The sequence below is a fragment of the Endocarpon pusillum genome (genome assembly GCF_000464535.1).
Source record: "Endocarpon pusillum Z07020 unplaced genomic scaffold scaffold6867, whole genome shotgun sequence".
In the NCBI taxonomy this organism is placed as follows: Eukaryota; Fungi; Ascomycota; class Eurotiomycetes; order Verrucariales; family Verrucariaceae; genus Endocarpon; species Endocarpon pusillum.
In genome coordinates this window covers 101,705-121,407 of record NW_006916615.1, presented here as the reverse complement: position 1 = coordinate 121,407, position 19,703 = coordinate 101,705, and the positions used below count along the sequence as shown (strand labels likewise).

The 19,703-nt window shown below is 41.9% G+C and overlaps 4 protein-coding genes across 4 annotated transcripts; 3 read left to right on the top strand and 1 right to left on the bottom strand.

Moving 5' to 3' along the window:
* Positions 1 to 6,095: 6,095 nt before the first annotated feature.
* EPUS_07270 (uncharacterized protein) lies at positions 6,096 to 6,422 on the top strand (the record flags this gene model as incomplete). Its single annotated transcript, XM_007807422.1, has 1 exon — positions 6,096 to 6,422. The coding sequence occupies one exon, from the start codon at positions 6,096 to 6,098 to the stop codon at positions 6,420 to 6,422; it is 327 nt and encodes a 108-aa protein (XP_007805613.1).
* A 2,559-nt stretch (positions 6,423 to 8,981) lies between these two features.
* Positions 8,982 to 11,416, top strand: EPUS_07269 (uncharacterized protein; the record flags this gene model as incomplete). The annotated part of the gene is made up of 2 exons (XM_007807421.1): positions 8,982 to 9,110; positions 9,167 to 11,416. The coding sequence occupies 2 exons, from the start codon at positions 8,982 to 8,984 to the stop codon at positions 11,414 to 11,416; spliced, it is 2,379 nt and encodes a 792-aa protein (XP_007805612.1).
* Positions 11,417 to 14,024: 2,608 nt separating this feature from the next.
* EPUS_07268 (uncharacterized protein) lies at positions 14,025 to 14,958 on the top strand (the record flags this gene model as incomplete). The annotated part of the gene is made up of 3 exons (XM_007807420.1): positions 14,025 to 14,392; positions 14,474 to 14,540; positions 14,596 to 14,958. The coding sequence occupies 3 exons, from the start codon at positions 14,025 to 14,027 to the stop codon at positions 14,956 to 14,958; spliced, it is 798 nt and encodes a 265-aa protein (XP_007805611.1).
* Positions 14,959 to 16,317: 1,359 nt separating this feature from the next.
* On the bottom strand, positions 16,318 to 18,606 carry EPUS_07267 (uncharacterized protein; the record flags this gene model as incomplete). The annotated part of the gene is made up of 1 exon (XM_007807419.1): positions 16,318 to 18,606. The coding sequence occupies one exon, from the start codon at positions 18,604 to 18,606 to the stop codon at positions 16,318 to 16,320; it is 2,289 nt and encodes a 762-aa protein (XP_007805610.1).
* Positions 18,607 to 19,703: the final 1,097 nt, after the last annotated feature.

The following is a 19,703-nucleotide window of genomic DNA, read 5'->3' as shown; positions in this document are numbered from 1 at the left end:
ATAAAGAAATAAAACCTAATTATATTGCTAGATTATTTACTATATTAATAATAGCTAATCTCTTCTTAATCTCTTAAATATAACTTAGTTTAGGGTTACTTTATTTAATAACTTTATATTAATATAATTACTAAACAAAGGAAGAGAGATAAGGAAGGCTAAAGTAATAAGTATAATTACTTATAAGGTTGCTAGAGTAAATATTAGAGTTAAGAATATTATAATAGGTATAAAAGAGATAATACAAAGATTATTTTATAGCTTTAGCTTTTCTATAAGCATGTATTAGCTCTATAGTCTAGGCTTATATAATAGTAACAAAGGCTTAGATTACGTTAATATTCTTATTTAGCTTCGTGTTCGTTAGAGGCTCTGTAGACTAAGTAATTTATATCTATAAGGTTATAGAAAATAGGGGCAGATGTAATAAGACAGGCGGGGGCCGGAACTAAGATAATTAGACTTATAGGCGGCTTTTATAACCTAGTTATTTATTATAATAGTATAGCGCATAATAAGTTATCTTACTAAGTGTACTCTTAAACAAAGGCTTTATATAACATGTCTCTGACATTAATCATGACTAGCTTCTTTATAAGTTCCTTAGATAGTGCAAGTTAGAGCAGTCCCTTAAGACTATAGTCCTGAAATAGCGTTCTTCTAGTAGTTTACTTAAATTCCGGATAGAATTTAGAGAAGGGTTAGTGCGTTTGCCTTATCTTTATAAGATAGCAGATAGTAGAGTACTCCGGGTTAGTATTACTAAAGTTAAGCTTTAGTTCTTTAATTAGATCTACCTAATCTAGAGATAGATCCTTTTATTAATATTATTTAGAGTGATGTCTAAGGCATGATCTATAAGTTAAAAGAATACATAATAGATATATAATATAAGTATAAGGTATTTATTAATATTAACTCTGAATTTTGAAGTAAGGCCTACCTTGAACCTCTTTAGGTCTTTATAAGTATTAGGCCCTAGGCCACTAAATATAAGAACGTCTATAGTCTTTTCTGACTTTGTAGGTATATATTAGAGTTGTTAATTCTGTTATAGAACTATGACTATTATTAATAAGGTCTGAGTTATTAGGTCTTAAGTTAGATCTTAGGCTAGGTGCTTAAAGGGCTAGAGAGTATAAATTAGAGCCAGACTATACATAGGGATAAATATGCAAGAGAGTTCTTATAAGTTAACTATGTCGTTATTAAGATGTATCCGGGTGTTAGTTATAGCTTCTGTAGATAAAAAGGACTTAAGAGAGATCTCAGACTCTTCTAAGGAGGAAGGGACGCAGAACTATAGAACAGGATGAAAGAAGGAGAGGCAGTAGTTCTTCCACTGCCCAGACTAAGGGCTAGAGAGTATAAATTAGAGCCAGACTATACATAGGGATAAATATGCAAGAGAGTTCTTATAAGTTAACTATGTCGTTATTAAGATGTATCCGGGTGTTAGTTATAGCTTCTATAGATAAAAAGGACTTAAAAGAGATCTCAGACTCTTCTAAGGAGGAAGAGATATAGAACAGGATGAAAGAAGGAGAGGCAGTAGTTCTTTTACTGCCTAGACTAAGCAATAAGGAATAATAATAAGGGAAAATAAGTTAAGGCAGACTTAAGGATCAGAAGATAAAAATAAGTAGGACGCTTTATAATGTCAGGAGAGCTATAATTAGGCCTAATATATAAGACGAAGCATGAAGAAAAGGAAACAAAAGTAGGAATATAACGCTCTATATATATGTCTATGCCCCTTATCTCACTAAGCAGATACAGACAATTATAGATACCTGTTATCAGTAATAGCTAGAATAGCGGTAGGGAGCTAGGTCTAAGATAAGCTCTATAAGCTATAGTTAGTGCCATAGAAAATATAGTCCTTAGCATAAGTTATAAAAGGATTTGTAATAGACACTATTAGATCTAATAAAGATAAAAGTAGCTATTATAAAGAATATTAAGAGCCTTAATATTATAATAGAAATTATTAAAAAGAAACAAGAGAGCCTAACCTTAATAAAGGTACGTTAGCTAGCTATAATAAAATTAGGTAAGTAGTTACTAAGAGATAACTTATTATTATATAATAATAGACTTATAATATTAAAAGATAAGAATAACTTATATATATACTTGCTTTACTAAATCTATTTATAAATAATTATAATATACTTAAGTTAGGCAAAACCATATGCTTTAGTAATTAGGCTATATTAGTAACCTTATTAAAGTAGTAATATAATATATTATATTACTAACTATTATAAATATTATTAATCCTATAAGCTATATAATAAGACGCCTAGTTTTCTGTACTCTTTACCTGTCCCCTTATAATTATAAGACAACCTCTTAATAGATTTCTATATACTTAATACTATTAATAATAGTTATAATGTCATCTTTATAATAGTAAATCGCTTAAGCAAAAGACATATTTACTTACTAATAAAGAAGACTACTATTATAGCTACTATAACTAATCTCTTTTATAGATATATATAGCAATTTAAAAGATGCTTAAAGACTATTACTAATAATAAAGGGCTATAATTTATTAGCGTATTTCTTAATAAGTTATCTTGCCTTTATTATATTAAGCTTCAGTTATTAATATTAGCTTACCCTTAAACAAATAATTAGACAAAAATTATTAATTAGATTATTAATATAAGGCTTTAACTATTTGTAAACTACTTCTAAAATAACTAGGCATATCTTTTGCTAGCATTAGATGCTATAGAGTTAGCTCTAGTCTACAAATTTATAAGACTTATATCTTATATAAGTAAGTATAACTAAGAATCTTACTTAAATTTTGATTAGATATAAATAAGTAATAACTTATATTAAAATATATAAAAACAAGTTACTTAAGAGTCTTAAAAAACTATTATTAATTTTATTCTCTATCTTCTTATATATTTATTTTATTTTATTTAATTATTAGATATTAATTATTTTAGTATTCTAAAGTAATTATATAGTAAAAAACTTAAAGATTTTATTAAAGCTTATATTAATTATATTACTAAGATTAAGTTTCTTATTACCTTTAAAGCCGCTTACTTTAATATAATAATAATTAAAAACATTAAGGCTAGCTTTTAAGGTACTAGCCTTATATTATATAATTTTTAAGCTATCTTATTTAAGCTTAATATTAAGTTATAGATACTAATACTAACTAGACCTCTTCTTTTTTAAGTCAACTTATAAGTCTCTTAAATATTACATAATTTTAATAATGCTATTTTATAATTAGAGCATATATAAAATTAGATTACTAGACATTAAGAAAGCTCTCTAAGTAGTGTTTTTTTAGCTGTTAAGTAATTAGTAAAGAGTATAGTTTTTTTGGCTGTTAAGCAATTAGCGAAGAGTATAGAGCTGATTGCTCATCAAATGACCCTTTTGTATAAGGAGGTCTGTACGCTTTGCAAGGCTAATCAGGCCCTTACAAAGTATTAAAGGACTAAAAAAACACGTGTATAAGCTAGAGGTGCACTTACTATAAAGGATACAGGTAGTTTAATTAAGTAGAGAGCAACTATATAACAGTGATTAAGTAGAAGATCAGTAGAAGGAGATGTTATACAGGCTAAGTTATCGGGCTTACAGTAATGTAGAAGATGCGGCAAGCCTAACCACAATGTACGAATCTGTCAGGAGGTTAAAGAGACATCTAAGGAAGATAGTGACATAGAGAATGAATGATTTTCTGATGTTGTGGCTGTGTATAATAGTCAGAAGGTTGTGATGTAAGAGAAAGATACACGGGACGATTATATACGCAGGATGATTATAAATCATGTTATATCTAATACTATTAGTAATAAATATAATATTATCTTTATAATAATAAATTAATTAAGTAAGAAATATATTTGCTTATTAATAAAGAAAATAATTATTATAACTATTATAGCTAACCCCGCTCTTAATAGATTTCTATATGCTTAGTACTATTAGTAATAGTTATAATATTATCTTTATAATAATAAATTGCTTAAGTAAGAAATATATTTGCTTACTAATAAAAAAGATTATTATTATAGCTACTATAATTAACCTCTTTTATAAATATATATAGTGATTTAAAGGATACTTAAAGACTATTACTAATAATAAAGGATTATAATCTATTAGTATCTTTCTTAATAAGCTATCTTGCCTCTATTATATTAAGCTTAAGTTATTAATATTAGTATATCCTTAGATAGATAGCTAAACAGAAATTATTAATTAAATTATTAATATAAGACTCTAGCTATTTATAAACTACTTTTAAGATAATTAAGCTTATCTTTTACTAGTATTAAATGCTATAAGGTCAGCTCTAGTTCACAAATTTATAGAACTAATATCTTATATAATTAAGTATAACTAAGAACCTTGTCTAGATTTCGACTAGATATAGATAAGTAACGGCTTACACCAGAATGTATAAAAAAAAGTTACTTAAGAGCAAGTAAGGAAGCACTTATATTATATTAATAAGATAGTAAGCTAGGCTAGAATAAATATGATCTTAGCTTAGGCTTAACATACTTATTAAGCTAACAAGAAATGTTACTTACCTGATTTTTGTTTAAGAGACTTCATATTTATTACTAAGAAGTTATAAAGAATAGATAGACTCTTTAATAAGCTAGACTATTCTGTTATAAGCTTCTTCTGTATTTTAGAAATAGTGGGCTACTCTTATAAGCTAGAGCTTCTGTCCTCTTATTATATCTTACTATTATTATATACAGATTAGCTACGTAAGGCAAATAATAATCCTCTCTCTAGCTAGGTTCTTACTTTGCCTTCTATAGTTGAAGTTAACAGAGATCTTAAGTAAGAGATTAAGAAGATTTTATTATTAAGAATTAGTAAAGGTCAACTAGAGTACAAAATATAATAGTAAGGATAAGACTCTGACGATATATAGTACCTTGCTAGCAACCTATAAAACGCTTCTCTAGCATTACAAGCTTATTATAATATATACCCACAGAGAAACTAGTCTACTTAAGCGACTTTAGTACTAGCTTAATAATGCCTTAAGAGATAAGCTACTCTTAGAGCATCTAGACAATAATAAAGTAATTATATAAAGAACTCAGAAAACAAAATAATATATATTATAATATTATTAGTCTTATAATATTTCGTCTAATTATTAGCTTAAATATCGCTGACTTAACTATGTGTTTCCTTATTATTCTGTAGATCTTCTTTTATTTATATCTTTTTTATTTCTTATCTCTTACTTCTTCTTCTTCTTTTTTATCTCTATTAATATTGTTTTCTTTACTATTGCTATTGTTACTGCTTATTTACTAGCTTATTTATTACTATTATAATTACTTATTATACTCTTTATATTATTTCCTTAATTAATATATTAGGTTTTACTATAATTAATAAGGTATTAGATAAGGAACACAAAGCTATGCCTCTTCTAACTGCTAATAATGCTACTGTTATAGCCGCTAGCGCCCTTAAAAAGACTACCACTATAGCTAACAGCGCCCTTAATCTTAATCTTAACCCTATTATTAAAGAATCTTAAATTACTATAGCTCTTATCTTTATTATACTAACTAGGTCTGATATTAAACCCTCTTAAGCTACTATTATAAGCAAGGGTAAAGGTGTGCTAGCTAATAGGAAACCCTTAATTAAGTAAAGAGTATAATACAGTAAAATAAAGGAGTTTAAGAAGCTAGAACTATATTATAAGAATAATAAGGCTGTCTTAAACAACCTTAAGACTATAATTAACAGGATTAATTATAGAGTCAAGTATAAAATAAAGCTTATATATAAAAAAAATGATGATGAAACTCTATATGTGACGCTAGCACACTATAGAAGCGAAACAAGCCGACATTATGGCTGTTAAGAATAAGCTTAAGTAAGAAGTACTAATACTAAGAGAGGAGCGTAAACGGTTATAAGAAGAACTAGCTAACACCAAGTATAATCTTGCTATGGCATGATTAAATGCTGTATCTACGCCTCCCATTTCTACGACTACGCCTACAAAGTCAAAGCGTTCTGCGAAGAAGGCAGAGCCATCCATCACCTGGCCTAAGAACGCCATGCGTCAGGATACGTCGGTGCCCATGGCATCAGTGGCAGTTGTGGCCCCCTTCGATACGATCATAGAGGCCGGCGTTGATGCTGTCGTGTCAGGACAGCGTCAGAGATTGGAGGACTGGGTGGCGAAGAAGGCAGAGCCATCCATCACCCGGCCTGAGAACGCCACACATCAGGATACGTTGGTGCCCATAGTATCAGTGGCGGTTGTGGCCCCCTTCGATACGATCATAGAGGCCGGCGTTGATGCTGTCGTGTCAGGACAGCGTCAGAGATTGGAGGACTGGGTGAAGGTTGCCGTGGGAAGAGATAGGCCTTACTATCAGTAGATACTGGTAACCATGTGGCAGGAGGATATGTTAGGTCGGTGTGCTGTGCTATTGTTGTGCTGTTGCTCTGCTGCTGTTCTGCTGTTGTTTTCTCATCAGACATGAGGACATGTCGAGCCTTCTGGAGGGGGGGGGTGATGTCACAGCTGTCATGCTTGTTGGCCGCTAGCGCTAGGGCCGCCGGGTATTGATTGGCACTACGTGTTAGTAAGGGGGATGCTCGCTATATAGTAGCGACCCCAGTGCGATCCTCGTCGGCTCTGCAGTCTTAGGATAGCACTCAATATGGGCTGAAGATCTCGCGTACTCGTCGCCTGCTTCCAACGTGACAAGTAACATTTTACTTATTAGCTTTATTATGCGCTTATATAAGCTCTTATTTATTCAAAACTTAGATTCTAATAATTAAAGAAAATAAGCAAGATAAATCTTAAGACGTTTATTAAGATGCTTTCCTTATTAGCTTTATTACATTCTTAGCTAGACCGGATCTTATGCAGCCCTTATTTAAATTCGCTATTAAGACAGACTCTAATATTTAAGTGGCTTCTAATTAGACATAAAGGCATTCTCAGGTAATGTAGCACACTACTTATCTCTTGCATGTCTCACTAGATATGTTTTAAATCTGCTTTGTCGCCGCTATGCCGCTTGAGTAACATGGCTAGCACTGCGACATTTTCACTATTAGTCTTGTTGTAGCGTCATGTCAGCTAACACGGGATCTCTGAAGGCTGACACGTCATGATCATCGAGGAGGAGAGACCGGCGACGCCAGATCTTACTACGGTGATGCCGGTGCCTCAGGCAAGGGAGATGTTGGTCAAGGGGTGGCTGAAGAGATGAGATTCCAAGAGCAGGATGCCGATGGGGCCTATCGCATAAACCGGCAGCCACCAATTCTGGTAAAGTGGGCTATATATCAGATCGCCGTCGACAGCTAGGCCAACAGTTGGATCAACCGGCAGGGGGAGCGTCGAATAAGAGCACGAAGGTGGAAAGGGAAGGCCGGTCAGCGGCCTAGCGAAGCCAACAGGAGAGGCCAGCTAGGAGGCAAGCGAGAGAAGAGGATGGAGTAGAAGACAGAAAGGAAGAGACGGCGAGGGAGATGGAGGAGCAGCGGGCTCTTTATACCCGGGCCAAGCGGCGAGTGGGCGCGTTGCCCGATCGGGCGGGGCTAAACCGGAAGAGGCAGCGCACCGGCATCTAGACTACGGAGTACTATTACTACTAATGCGTCCAATTGTGTACGCTTGGCTCTCTTGGTTTGTCTGGGTAGGATTGCTCTTCCCTCTTGCTGCAGTGTCAGACCCCTCACTAAGACATCATGCAGCATATTGATTGACAGATCCACGTGGTGATGCAGGCGAATTGAGTGACAGTCAATATTGCTTTATGAGCTACTAGATAATACTCCGTACCAGAGTCCATTCATGAAGCTTAGTAGTGCACCTAATCATTTAGCCTTCCGGGTGCAGGAAATTTCAAGTTGCTTGATTGGGCTTGGCATTCTTAGCAGGCGAATTTGCAAGTTTTGGTGATGTTGTGGAGATCGAGAAACAACAAGATCACGCAAGAAACCGAGTCGCTTAAGACCTTTTTTCATGGCGGCTGATACAAGAAATGCTGATTGGCTGCTGTACCATCTGTTTCTGCCTCCTATATAAATATGTTTCGAGCATCTTTGTATGCCTCATAGAAGACTGCATTCTTTGCACGACACGGGCCTCTTGGTCATGGCACAGCCTAATAGGGCAGTATACTGGTCAGTGTAGCTACCATCTCATTCCTTACAGCACGGCCTGACAGAGTCCTCAGGGGGCTTGTATCAAGTGCGTCATTGCTAGCTCATTCATTTTCGACGTCGATCGCATATGGTAGGAAGACATGGAAACAGATTTCAATGGAAAAGACTAATAGGTATAGACCGCGCGATTCATGCCATCGTGCTTCTGTGCTTTGCCACGGGTGTGACGTTGATTGGAATCTGTCGACAATTTCCAGGTCTCTTTCGAACCCACCAGGAGTCACGTGACAAGAATGCGAATCTGCCGTTAGAAGACTTATCCTCACCTTCGATGGCGGAGGACATTTCAAAAGACAGCCAGCTCCGTCACACTACCCCATCATTTCAGAGGATAACATCCCGTGCGCTGTTGGCTGGAGCTGTGGTTTCGCTTGTGGTACGAATTGAACTTCTTCGAAGGATACTAAAAGCCACGGAATGTACTGTCAGCAGCTTTGAGGTATGGCATGACAGATCAAGCCCATCATATAATTCGCTCAGAACTGGTGTAGGTTCTCGTTCCTTTCGTTGTCTCATTGTACGACAGCTTCAGGCTCCAAGCACCACAGTCTCGTGGGAAAGGGCAACCTCTGGATAAGGATCCATATGAAACTGCCTTCGACATACGCTGGTGCCTGGGCTTCAGATATCGATATGTCTTACCCACATTCCTAGTAACCCTAGGCTGCCATTTAGCTTCTGGGCTCTGGTCTGGTCTTTCCTCAACGTACATATGTCCTCTGGTTGTTGGGCAAACCCGGACTGTGCCGTTTATGCAATTTATTACCGCGTTACTGGACAGTCATCTTGCCATCACTGCTTACGAGCTGTGTCTTCGAAAGCCCAGCAGAGATGAGAAGCCTGGAGTGAGTACGGCATTGGCATGGGGCTCTATTCTGTTGGTGCGTGTCCACCACAATGTAGCTCTAGCCTTGCGTGCTAACTGTTTCTGTTCCAGGCAGCGTCGGCGATATGGACTGTCGTCGGTGTCATTGTATTCCTCGCAAAACCAGTGTATCGAGACTGGCTCGTTCCTATCAGCTTGATATTCGACTTCAACCACATTCTCGCTCTTCTGTGGCAGTTTCTTCTTGTGGTCACTCTTTGTATATGCTCTGCCCATTGTGTAAGTGGATTCTTCCAGAGCTATCCGTTACTGATCGATCAGATTATCTACCTAGGTGCTCTTGAGGTGACTCTGACTCTAACAACAATATACGTCATGACCCCCTCGATCTCATTCTTGTGGTCCCACCGCCGTCCTTTCCCTCCAGTCTCCCGTACAGCATCGATCTGGTCCTTCCCCCTCGTTTTCGTGGGTAATGTGTGCTATCAGTCCATACGCCACTCATCCGCGTTTTTACGATCCTTGAACGCTACCACATGTATCATAACATTATTCGCTTTTTTCATCATATTGTATCCGGTCATCTCACGCCCAAATACTGCATACTACCACCCGATCGACATGCTCATATTCAGAGCAAAATCTCAACACGAACACTACGTGTCTTATGCCACTCAGAGCTACAATCTCGAGGAAGCAGTAGCTCAATATAGAAGACGTTATCGTATGACGCCTCCGCCTGGCTTCAGCGCTTGGTATGGGTACGCTATGACACGCAATTCAGTCATTATGGATCAATACGACCAAATATACAACGACATGCTTCCCTTCTGGTCGATAACGCCGGAACAACTTCGACAGTCAACGCAGGCCTTAATACTGACTCCCGAAAATGATGTTGGAGGCATCAAAATTCGTGCAGGTAGTGCCTCTGTGTTTGACAATGTCCCCGGGACCCATCGTTGGATGTTGGACGGCGTGGCTGCGATGATCAACAAGTTTGCTATTCACCTACCTGACATGGACCTTGCCTTTAATCTCAACGATGAAGCTCGGGTGGCTGTCCCACATGACGAAATTGGGCATCTTAGGGACTTGGCACGTGCCGTGGAAGACCGTTCTGGGAAGCAGCCATGGTCGGCGGATCGAGCTGATGACTGGGAGTCTATTGAAGAGGGACACGGCCAAGTGGTGCTTCAAGATATGGCATTTCAAAACACATTCCTAGACTTCGGGTCCATTAGCTGCCCTTCATCATCACCTGCACGCCGTCTCCGAGACCTGTATTCACACTCCCACCTCTGTGTGTCTTGCATGTCACCTCACTCCATGGGCCAGTTTCTCTCCAATTGGACATTGTCTGCTGATATTTGCCATCAGCCGGACATGGCATATCTTCACGGCTTCTACCTCTCACCTGCAGCATTTCAAGACTCACACGCATTGGTTCCGATTTTCTCGCAATCAAAACCTCATGGATTCAATGACATCCTCTACCCTTCAGCTTGGAATTACATGGATAAAGTAGTCTACGCTCCCACAGACCCAACTGGCGATCCGGAAATCGAGAGCTACAACCCGGGCCATCCAGACCCTCCTTTCGAGGCTAAGCAGAACACCCTGTTCTGGCGTGGATCAACATCTGAAGGTGTCTCTTCTGGTGATCATACATGGCGGGGTATGACTCGCCAGCGCTTGGTCCACATGGCCAACAACCTGACTTCGTCTGCCCATGACACTGCCACACTTTTGCTCAAGGATGAGTCGCTACCAGAGAATCGATACAAATACATCACCATCCCTGGTAACTCTATTCAATCCCTCAATCTTTCAACCGACATCGCCATCGTCGACAAAATCGCCCGCTGTGGCGGCATCGGCCTCCACGACTGCACTGATCAAGAAGCCGAGTTCGCCCTCGTCCATCCCACAGACTTTCAATCCCACTGGCAATACCGCTATCTCTTCGATCTAGACGGAGCAGGGTTCTCAGGTCGTTTTCTCGCCTTCCTTCAGTCGCACAGCCTGCCCTTCAAGACTGCCTTGTTCCGTGAGTGGTACGATGACCGCCTGACGGCTTGGCACCATTTTGTGCCACAGGATATGCGTCTCCATGCGGTGTGGAGTACATTGGCATATTTCGCAGGCGTCAACGGAACACTGCCGAATGGGAAGAAGGCGGAGATGAAGCCGCATTTGAAGGAAGGGGAGAGGATAGCCGAGCAAGGGAGGGAATGGGCAGGAAAAGTGCTGAGGAAAGAAGATATGGAGGTGTATTTCTTCAGGGTATTGTTAGAGTGGGGGAGATTAACGGATGATAATCGAGAGAATATGGGGTTTGTACCTGGTGGAGGTCTTTGAGGACTGTACGAATATCTTATGTAATGGCTGAGACGGGTTTCAGTTATGTAGTCTATATTCTGGATTACTGTTCTGGAAGTACGTACACCTGTCGTTCTCCTACCAACTGGCAAATGTCAGCACGTCGGAGGCAGAAAAACATGCAAGTATCATTTCGGATGATAGACAGAGCTCCGGCAACCAGTCGAGCGGTCTTCCTGCTATTCCATTTCCCTTGCCATGCTTTGTGACTCCGAATGTGCTCAAGGAAAGAGTGTCCTGGAGATCACATTGACTGCTCATTCCCCTTTTCAATTACGAGGTGCCGCCAGAAGTTTTCGCTTTTCCAAATTGGGGGAGGGATAGCTAATTTTGTGCTTACGTTATGGGAATGTCTGTGAATCCTGCTCACCTCAAACTTGGGAGAGGCACTTGGGGCCAGGACAAAAGATAAAAGCTGGAAAACAAGCGACATTTAGCCGATACTGGCGCTAAAGTTAATTTAAATAGCCGAGCTGATTGACCGCGTTGAGGACGGGACCAGGACCTTCTCACGTCATATTAATTTGCAATGGCAACCTCACAGCATGCTTTATGCATGTACAGCTCGCTGCGGGACAGTTTGTTGGCTGCTCCGAGACTCATGCTGGATCCCTAGGAGCTTGTCTGCGATTGCTGCACAAGCTACTTTTAGTAGCAGCAACCTGTATCCTGTGGTAAGACGCAGGGGGTTCCTTCTTTTCCGAGATGACAGTGCAATCATCCTTTGGCAAGCTGCGTCCAGCACTGGTCCCGCTGATTTTGACAACGCGAGTTGCTATCGGCCTATGGGTCTCCGCGAAAAACAAACGGCGACCAGCAATTCGACCATAAACCAACCACCATGACTTCTTGACTCGCTCCACTAGTCCTGAATAAGCCAGGTTGTACGTCGATTTTTGACGCCACTCAACAGCGATTTCCAGATGTCATCGTACCTTATCGAGAAGATGGAGCTGCACCAGCATGGCGATGTCTATTGTTTGAGGGAGCTCGTTGCAACAATGATGGCCCGAATGAACACAAGGAGGCAGCTGCGATGGTTTTGCTAGCTTATACGAACGTTGTTGAATACTCCACTGCATCAATCAGCCGTAATTCTATCTTGATTTGCTGTCGTCCCGAAGGGCTACTGGGCTCTATACGAAGTTTACCAGGTGAAGTCCTCATCCGTGTACAGCGTGGGCCAAAATTCGGCAGAGGAAGAGCTCGGACGAAGTAATTGACCGAAACAAAAGACCACTAGATTCGAATGGAAGCTGTCAACGATCCTCCTAGAAAAGAACGAAGTCACCGTAGCACTAGTGGTTCACCAATGACACTGGATATGCCATACTGCTATACCTCTGTAAGAACCGCGCACTTATACACAAGAACTCGAAACCAAGGATCATCGCTGCGCTCTCTTTAGCTTGTCATGCCATTTCATCTGTGTCTGTTCACACTGCTTTCTGCAAAGTTTTATGTTCTCTTGTTCGTTCTTCCTTTTTAAATGTACCATCTCCTCCAAGGTTGCATTCCTTTCCTTTTATGCCACTATCGTCCGAAATCCAAAGCCCCACAGCCACGTTTGTACTCACATGATGACGTGTTATATATATTCTTTACCTGTTTGTGTTCGCAGTCGCCGTGCCTTCACAAGCAAGACAGCTGTGCATTTGTTGCAATCCTTTCGTAAAGAACGATCCGCAAGCCTTGATGACTTTGGCTTACTTGGAGCAAGTACGAGAATGAATAGATGGCAGAAAGCAATGGCACGCTTACAAAAGAAATCCCGCAAGGTTGGCGGCTCTCTTTGACTTCCACTAACTACGAGACTGACTATCCCAGCATTCTCCAGAGGCCTCTTGTGACACGAAACCATCATCGGCTCCCAGCGCTGCACCTTTCCATCCAGCAAGCCAAGTACCATCTCAGTGGACGCCCGAGGGGCAAATTGCCAGCACAGAAGTGATCAGGCGATCATACTCGCCCAAGAGTATCGAGCAATCACAACCAACATTTGCATTTTCGTACTTGCGGAGACACTGATATTGCTCCTTCTGGACAAGCAAAAATTTCTCGATACCATCTTCTGTATCCTGTTCTTCGTACCATACCCATTCTGGTTTTCCCGGGTCGCTGTCCTCGTTCCATTGTTGGCTTCACCTCCCCACGGAACGAAAGTGTCAGTCATTTTACTTCTGATGTGCTTGCATTGGACAAATCGTTACCACTCCAAGCACTGAAACCATGTACCGATATCGTCCTACAGACTCCAAAAAAAAGGGCGCTTTCTTTTGGCGTCCAAAAACACCAACCACAAGTCGCGACATGCGCTTCAGGTACTGAATCAAAGTCGAACACTTTAGGACCGTGTGGCAAAATCACGCGGCACAAGTCACAAACTCACCGAACCTTGTATTTCATGTTGTGCACCAACACGGCAGCATCGCCACTGGATTATCATACTAATATCATCAACCAACAGCACATTACTACACACCACGAGAACCACAGTACCAAGTGTAGAGAGACACTTTCGACTGTACAGATCACCATCTTATGCTACTCTGAGTCTTCAGTCAATCCTATTCTATCCACTACCACAATGCTAGCTGCTCTCGACGAAACCGCGGTGTGGGAGATACTGTCAGAGGAGCAATCGGCATTGTTTGACATGTTGGCCACCCGCAATCTTAAAAGTTATCAGCTCGATGATTCTTACACTCAGCTCTTGGAGAACTTGGAAATCAAGTCGTCCAGACATGTGGATTTCCTAGCACTCGTCCACAATTTCCTTTTACGTAACAATCTTGAGGTGAAGGCCAGTGGGACGGACTCGGGGCCTTCCACTGAGATGCTCGTGCATCGATTTATCCATGTCTGGGGAGGTGCTGTCTGGGGCGACTCGAATTTCACGGATGGGGAGCCACCCGCGGCTTGGACTCGGCAATGCCAGCAAACCACAGAGAGATTGTATGTTTCTTACCTTAGTCTGTCTCAGTCTGCCAAAATCTTACCTAGACTGTTGCTCATCTTGCTGATTTCTCGCCCTAGATTAGGAACGACCATGTGCCTGCTGTTCATCCGCATGCAATTGGATTTCCCCCGGTATGAGAAAACGGTATAACAGCCCGCTGCTCCATGTCATGCATCACTAAGGCTAACCGCACGGCCAGATCATTCTTCAACAGGAAGACGAGCCTATCAGCACACCCCAGAAACTGAATTCCAGCTTGGAAAGCATAACCATTCCCAACCAGACATACAGGACGCCTGAGAACCTACTTTCGATTTCTCAGATGGCTTCTCGCTTCGCTTCTCGCGCCGCTGAGCAAGCACCAGACAAGACAACCACTCACAACGCTGGCACCAGTACCATTTTCAATTCTAACATCCCCCTGCATACTCCAGTCAGTACCACCGGCCTCCGTACAATGTCGGCTTCAACGACGACGGCAAATAAAGAGGTAGCCTGGTGGTCAGATACTTTCCAACGCATCTTCAGGAGGACCGGTGATGGCAAAATCGTCATGGGGTGATCGATTACTCTGATTATGATTGTCGTTGGTTGGGGCATCAATTCCTCTACTGCAAAAAGGGCGGAAATGGATACTGTCGGGTGGTTTATATGTTGATTCGTGGAGGCCACCACGGCGATGACACCGACGAGTTCAACAGGGCAATGCGCACAGTTCTCAATGGCAGAAATACAGTCTTCTAAATCCCTGCTCTCACATTCCCAATCTGAATTATACATATACACCCATTCCCACAGTGCGGAAAACTGAGGTATCAAGATCAACGTAGAAATGAGAGTAAGACATCCTCTCGGAAATGAAAGCCCAGCCGACCGGACCCCCTAAACCAAGGTTGTCAGTCCTCTTTAGTCAAGAACGATAACCAAATAAGAACCCAAATGCTGCGTCCGAGAGAGGATATTCGACACTGAATCAGCCCCATTCATGGATCCATCATACTAAGTTTCTACGATTCCCCGATTGCCAATGTTCCTCGATCTACCATACCGCCGGGACACGAGGACGAGGATGAGGACAGATTATTGAGCTTAAAGATACGCCTATGTCAGACCCAGACACTGTATCCGCTGAGGCAGACACGAGTTCACGGTTCTGTGATCTTAGATCCCAGATCCCAGATCTTACAAGCTGCGGAGAAAGGTGAATACCTTTGAACCGCATGCATGCATCTACGTAGTTCGTGTAAGTAATCGAGCGTCTTCTCTTCCTAGTACTGCATCTGCATCAAGAGCTACGTCTGAGTACCTATTACCTACCTACCTACCTTTCCGTAAAGCCGGGGTGACCGGAGATCACGATGCGAGATGTCAAGCTCTCACTGGTCGTTCAGAAGAAGACAAACACGGTAGGAGGGAAAAGAAGCTGGTTCCCGAGTTACCCGGTCAATGATAATATCTCCATGATCTCTAACTAGACAACTCTAACTTGGAGACCTGCGCGGCCATCGCACGCTTGCGCTGTATACAATATATGTATGTAGATGTACTCTAACCTAGCTACCCAGTCAAATCGAGATAGCATCGCTTTCTGGGGGGTGTCGAGATGTGCAGATATACAAATAACGCCTCCATCATTGCTGCACCGAGATAAACCTGGGCTGGAACCGCTGAATCATGGAGATCGTGAGATTCATGCTGTATCTAATTAAAGGAAGGGGGAAATGGACTTTTTAGTTGTCGTTGCAGGTGATGATATTTCGGGCGAAGGGATCTGCTGCGATCTGATGCTCCTGCAGAATGGGCTCTTAAACTCGAAGTGGATGCAGCGTCCAGAAGTGATGGCAGCGGTACCATGTCTCTTGATGGTGGAGATATACCGGGTGTGCCTCAGGAGCAAAGAGGAGATTCTTGCAGATGAACATCACACCGGCGATTCCTTCTTCTCGTTCCAAGCGAACCTCTCCGATAGAGCTCGAAGCAGTGGCCTACTGCGATGTAAACCGTCAGGTCGTGGTCCCGGGTCCGGGTTCGTTTGTTGTATCGCATTTGGAGCTGACTCAGCCAGATCCAACGCCGTGGTGCTCCTCCCAGTCAATGGCGCATTGGTTTCAAACGTGCTAAGGTTGAACTTGACTGTACTTGCTCGGTCTGGAGATTGCTGCAGTGGTTCCGAATACGTTCTCTTGAGATTTTTGCTTTCTAGAACTGCGGGATGTGAGGAGACATATGCGGATCGTGTTGCGAGACCTTCGTATGTAGCAAGAGAACGGGACAGACGTCTTGGGCTCGTTGGTGGTAGATTTGCAGGTGTGGTACCGATGTCGCTTCTAACACGACGGGTCGCAGTGGTGACCATATCGCTGGACTTGGTTTGCATGATCTTCGAGTAGAGCGCTAATAGAGAACTCTGCCCTGTATGTGAGTTCAATATCCCAATCAATACGTAGGTTGGTATACAAATCACAGCCGTGACAATACCAAATGGTAAAAAGGTCTCATCTGAAGGGAGGTTTGTCATCCCGAATACAGAAGTAACGAAGGTCAATGGGAGAAAGAATATGGTCACAAGCGTCAAAAGCTTGATGTTCCGGTTCTGCTGGACTGTAATTTCGGCTTGCTTAAGAGCTTCTCTCGATTCTCGCACGGACGTACCGCTAAAAAGCTGATCTCGGAGTGATTTCAGGTCCTTGATCTCTTGAGCGTTCATGTTGAGAATTCTTTCTAATTGTTCGATTTCGACTTCGAACAGCTTCCGCAGATTCCCCATTCTTTTCCGCCAGTTCGCATACCGAGAGGATTGGTCTTTCTTACCAGGCCATATGTATTTGTGCTCGCCTGTCCAGACATCTTCAGTGAAGGTGTCCTTATATGCATTTATCATGGCTTGAATATTATCGTTCATAACTGCGAGGGTTTGAGTGGCCCAAAAATATCGTCTTGAGTACGTGAATTCGTTGTCCTCAAACAGAAGATTATCTCTAGTCTCACGGTTGAACATAAAGTCATGTGGAGGGGTTGTCAGATCTGTGACTCGGCGCGCGATCTCTGAAAAGCGTTTTTGTGCATCGCGGTACTCCTGAAGAAGTGTTACCAGGAAGGCCTCCGGACCATTGACGTAGTGACGGTTAGAGTCGTGAGTATCGACCGTGCTCTTCCAATCAGGGTAGCATTGGATGGATAAAACTCGCCATGGCGCGAATGGATCGAAGACGTGGCCAACGGTAGCTTTTGCTCTTCGAGAACGGTTCTTGAGCGTGGTACTTGGCTTCCCAGATAGAGACAGACCGACGATTGATGAGCAAGAGCTGATTGGAATATGTGTCTTGGTATTTCGTAGATCTTTATCACTTGTTTGCCATGGCATTGGCTCACGCTCGACGTCGACTATGGTATAGTATTTGAAGCAGAACACGAACGATCTCTGCTGCGTCGGCTCGGAGTCAAAACAGCCCTTCATATATGCTCGTGTTGGTGATTCATCTGATAAGAGTCTGAAAATCTCGTCCATGTCGAAATGCGGGTCCATAGTCAGATGAACAGCACCAAATAGTAACGGCGAGGGCTCCCTAACAATCGTAATCTTTCCTGTAGCAAGACGATGTTTCATGGGATCTGCGTTGGTGCTGTTTATACTCTGCCATATGGATTGCGAAAGCCCCTTAGATTCTGGACGGTACAAGAGTGCGGCCCCATCTGCTCCAACCTCGTAAACAGTGGCATGCGTGCTTTGTGAGACATTCCCGTCCTGCGCAACACCATCGTCTTGAAACAAGTTGCTGGCCTCCAGAAGATCTCTGTCCTGCAAAACCGGCTCCAACATCTTGCTGGCCCACTGATCCCAATCGTGGTGTTTGAGATGGCCACGGAACTTGTCTTCGGAAAAAGTCTCTGGTGGAAGGGTCTCTTGGACAAATAGTGACTCATCATCTTCGCTGTCACTACTTTCCTCCCCTGTGAAGATCGAACCTTTGTGCGGGTTGTCAACATCAAACAGGGAGGTTAATCCCGTATTCCGTATCTGCAGTCGTGAGGTCGAGTCTGTCAGAGAGCGAGATAATGCCGGAGGGGAGTTGGGTCTGGAGACGTTCGATGCTGTTAGAGCCCGGGCTAATATCTCATGAGCTTGTGTTAAAGTCGTCAGATATGCTTCTCGATCGCTATCAAGCTTCTGTAGGAGTTCTTTCATTGTAGAACTGTTGTCCAACGCCATAACAGCTTAGTCTTGGAACAAAACGAAGACGAAAGGATCAAGATATTGGAGGCCATGGACAATTTGAGGTCATCAGATCTATACCATGGTGGGGGATTCGCTGAATGTGCCACTTGCACGATCCATTCGTTCCGGATCTTCAACAAGTACTGGAGGTGAGGGCATGTTCCCAAATGATCCTAGCCTAACGGGATGTCCCGACGACCCTTCCAAAAAGCATTAGTTAGTCAGGTACACGGACCTCCTGCATCATGGATGTATATATAAAGTCAGTACTGAGTAGACGTAGGTTAAATTCTAAACAATGGTCAATCATCTGTGAGAACGAAAGCTGCAAAAATGGCTTGCTCAGCATCTGAAGAGTCCAAAGCGTTCATATGGCGCCGATTCTCAGCAGCTGCATGACACTAATAATTTTGACAACTGCATCGGCGGCAATGCTATTCAGACTTCAACGACATCTCACGAACCAAGCAGACTGTCTCCATGTTACGACGATCATAGCAACAACGACAACAGCATAGACTTTGAAACAACAATTGCGGTCCCATTGCTCCGTAACTTTCTTTCCCGTCTTAACGCCAAGAAGATTGCTGGTCGTCCAGGCTGCCTTACCTTTGTTCTTCAGCCAGGAACGTACGCAAAAACGTTGAAATTTCTTCGCGAGTCCCATTTTGAGGCTTGGGTATATGTGTCTAAGCTCAGGTAAGTATTTACAAAAAATCTAAAATTCAAATTATTCATTGATTCTCTTTAGAATAGATTTGATTGATGACAAATACCTTGTATAAGCCGTTTCGTGGGTTCGTTTGAGGTATTTTTGATATCAATCAACTGGGTTTTTATTGAATCAGTGACCCTGTTGATAAGAATCTCATGAATACAACTAAGCATCTTGATAACAAGACATTGAAGCTCTGGGTTATCGCGATATTGTACTCTATGGATCAGGCAAATTTCGTTCCCCTGATGGTCAATTCGCTGTCGCAGATTCTTATTACCCAGGAGTTGTGATCGAGATAGCATATTCACAGTCCTTTCAATCATTACGATGGAAAGCTCAGGATCTCATTGTCAACTCTGGTGGTAACATTCAG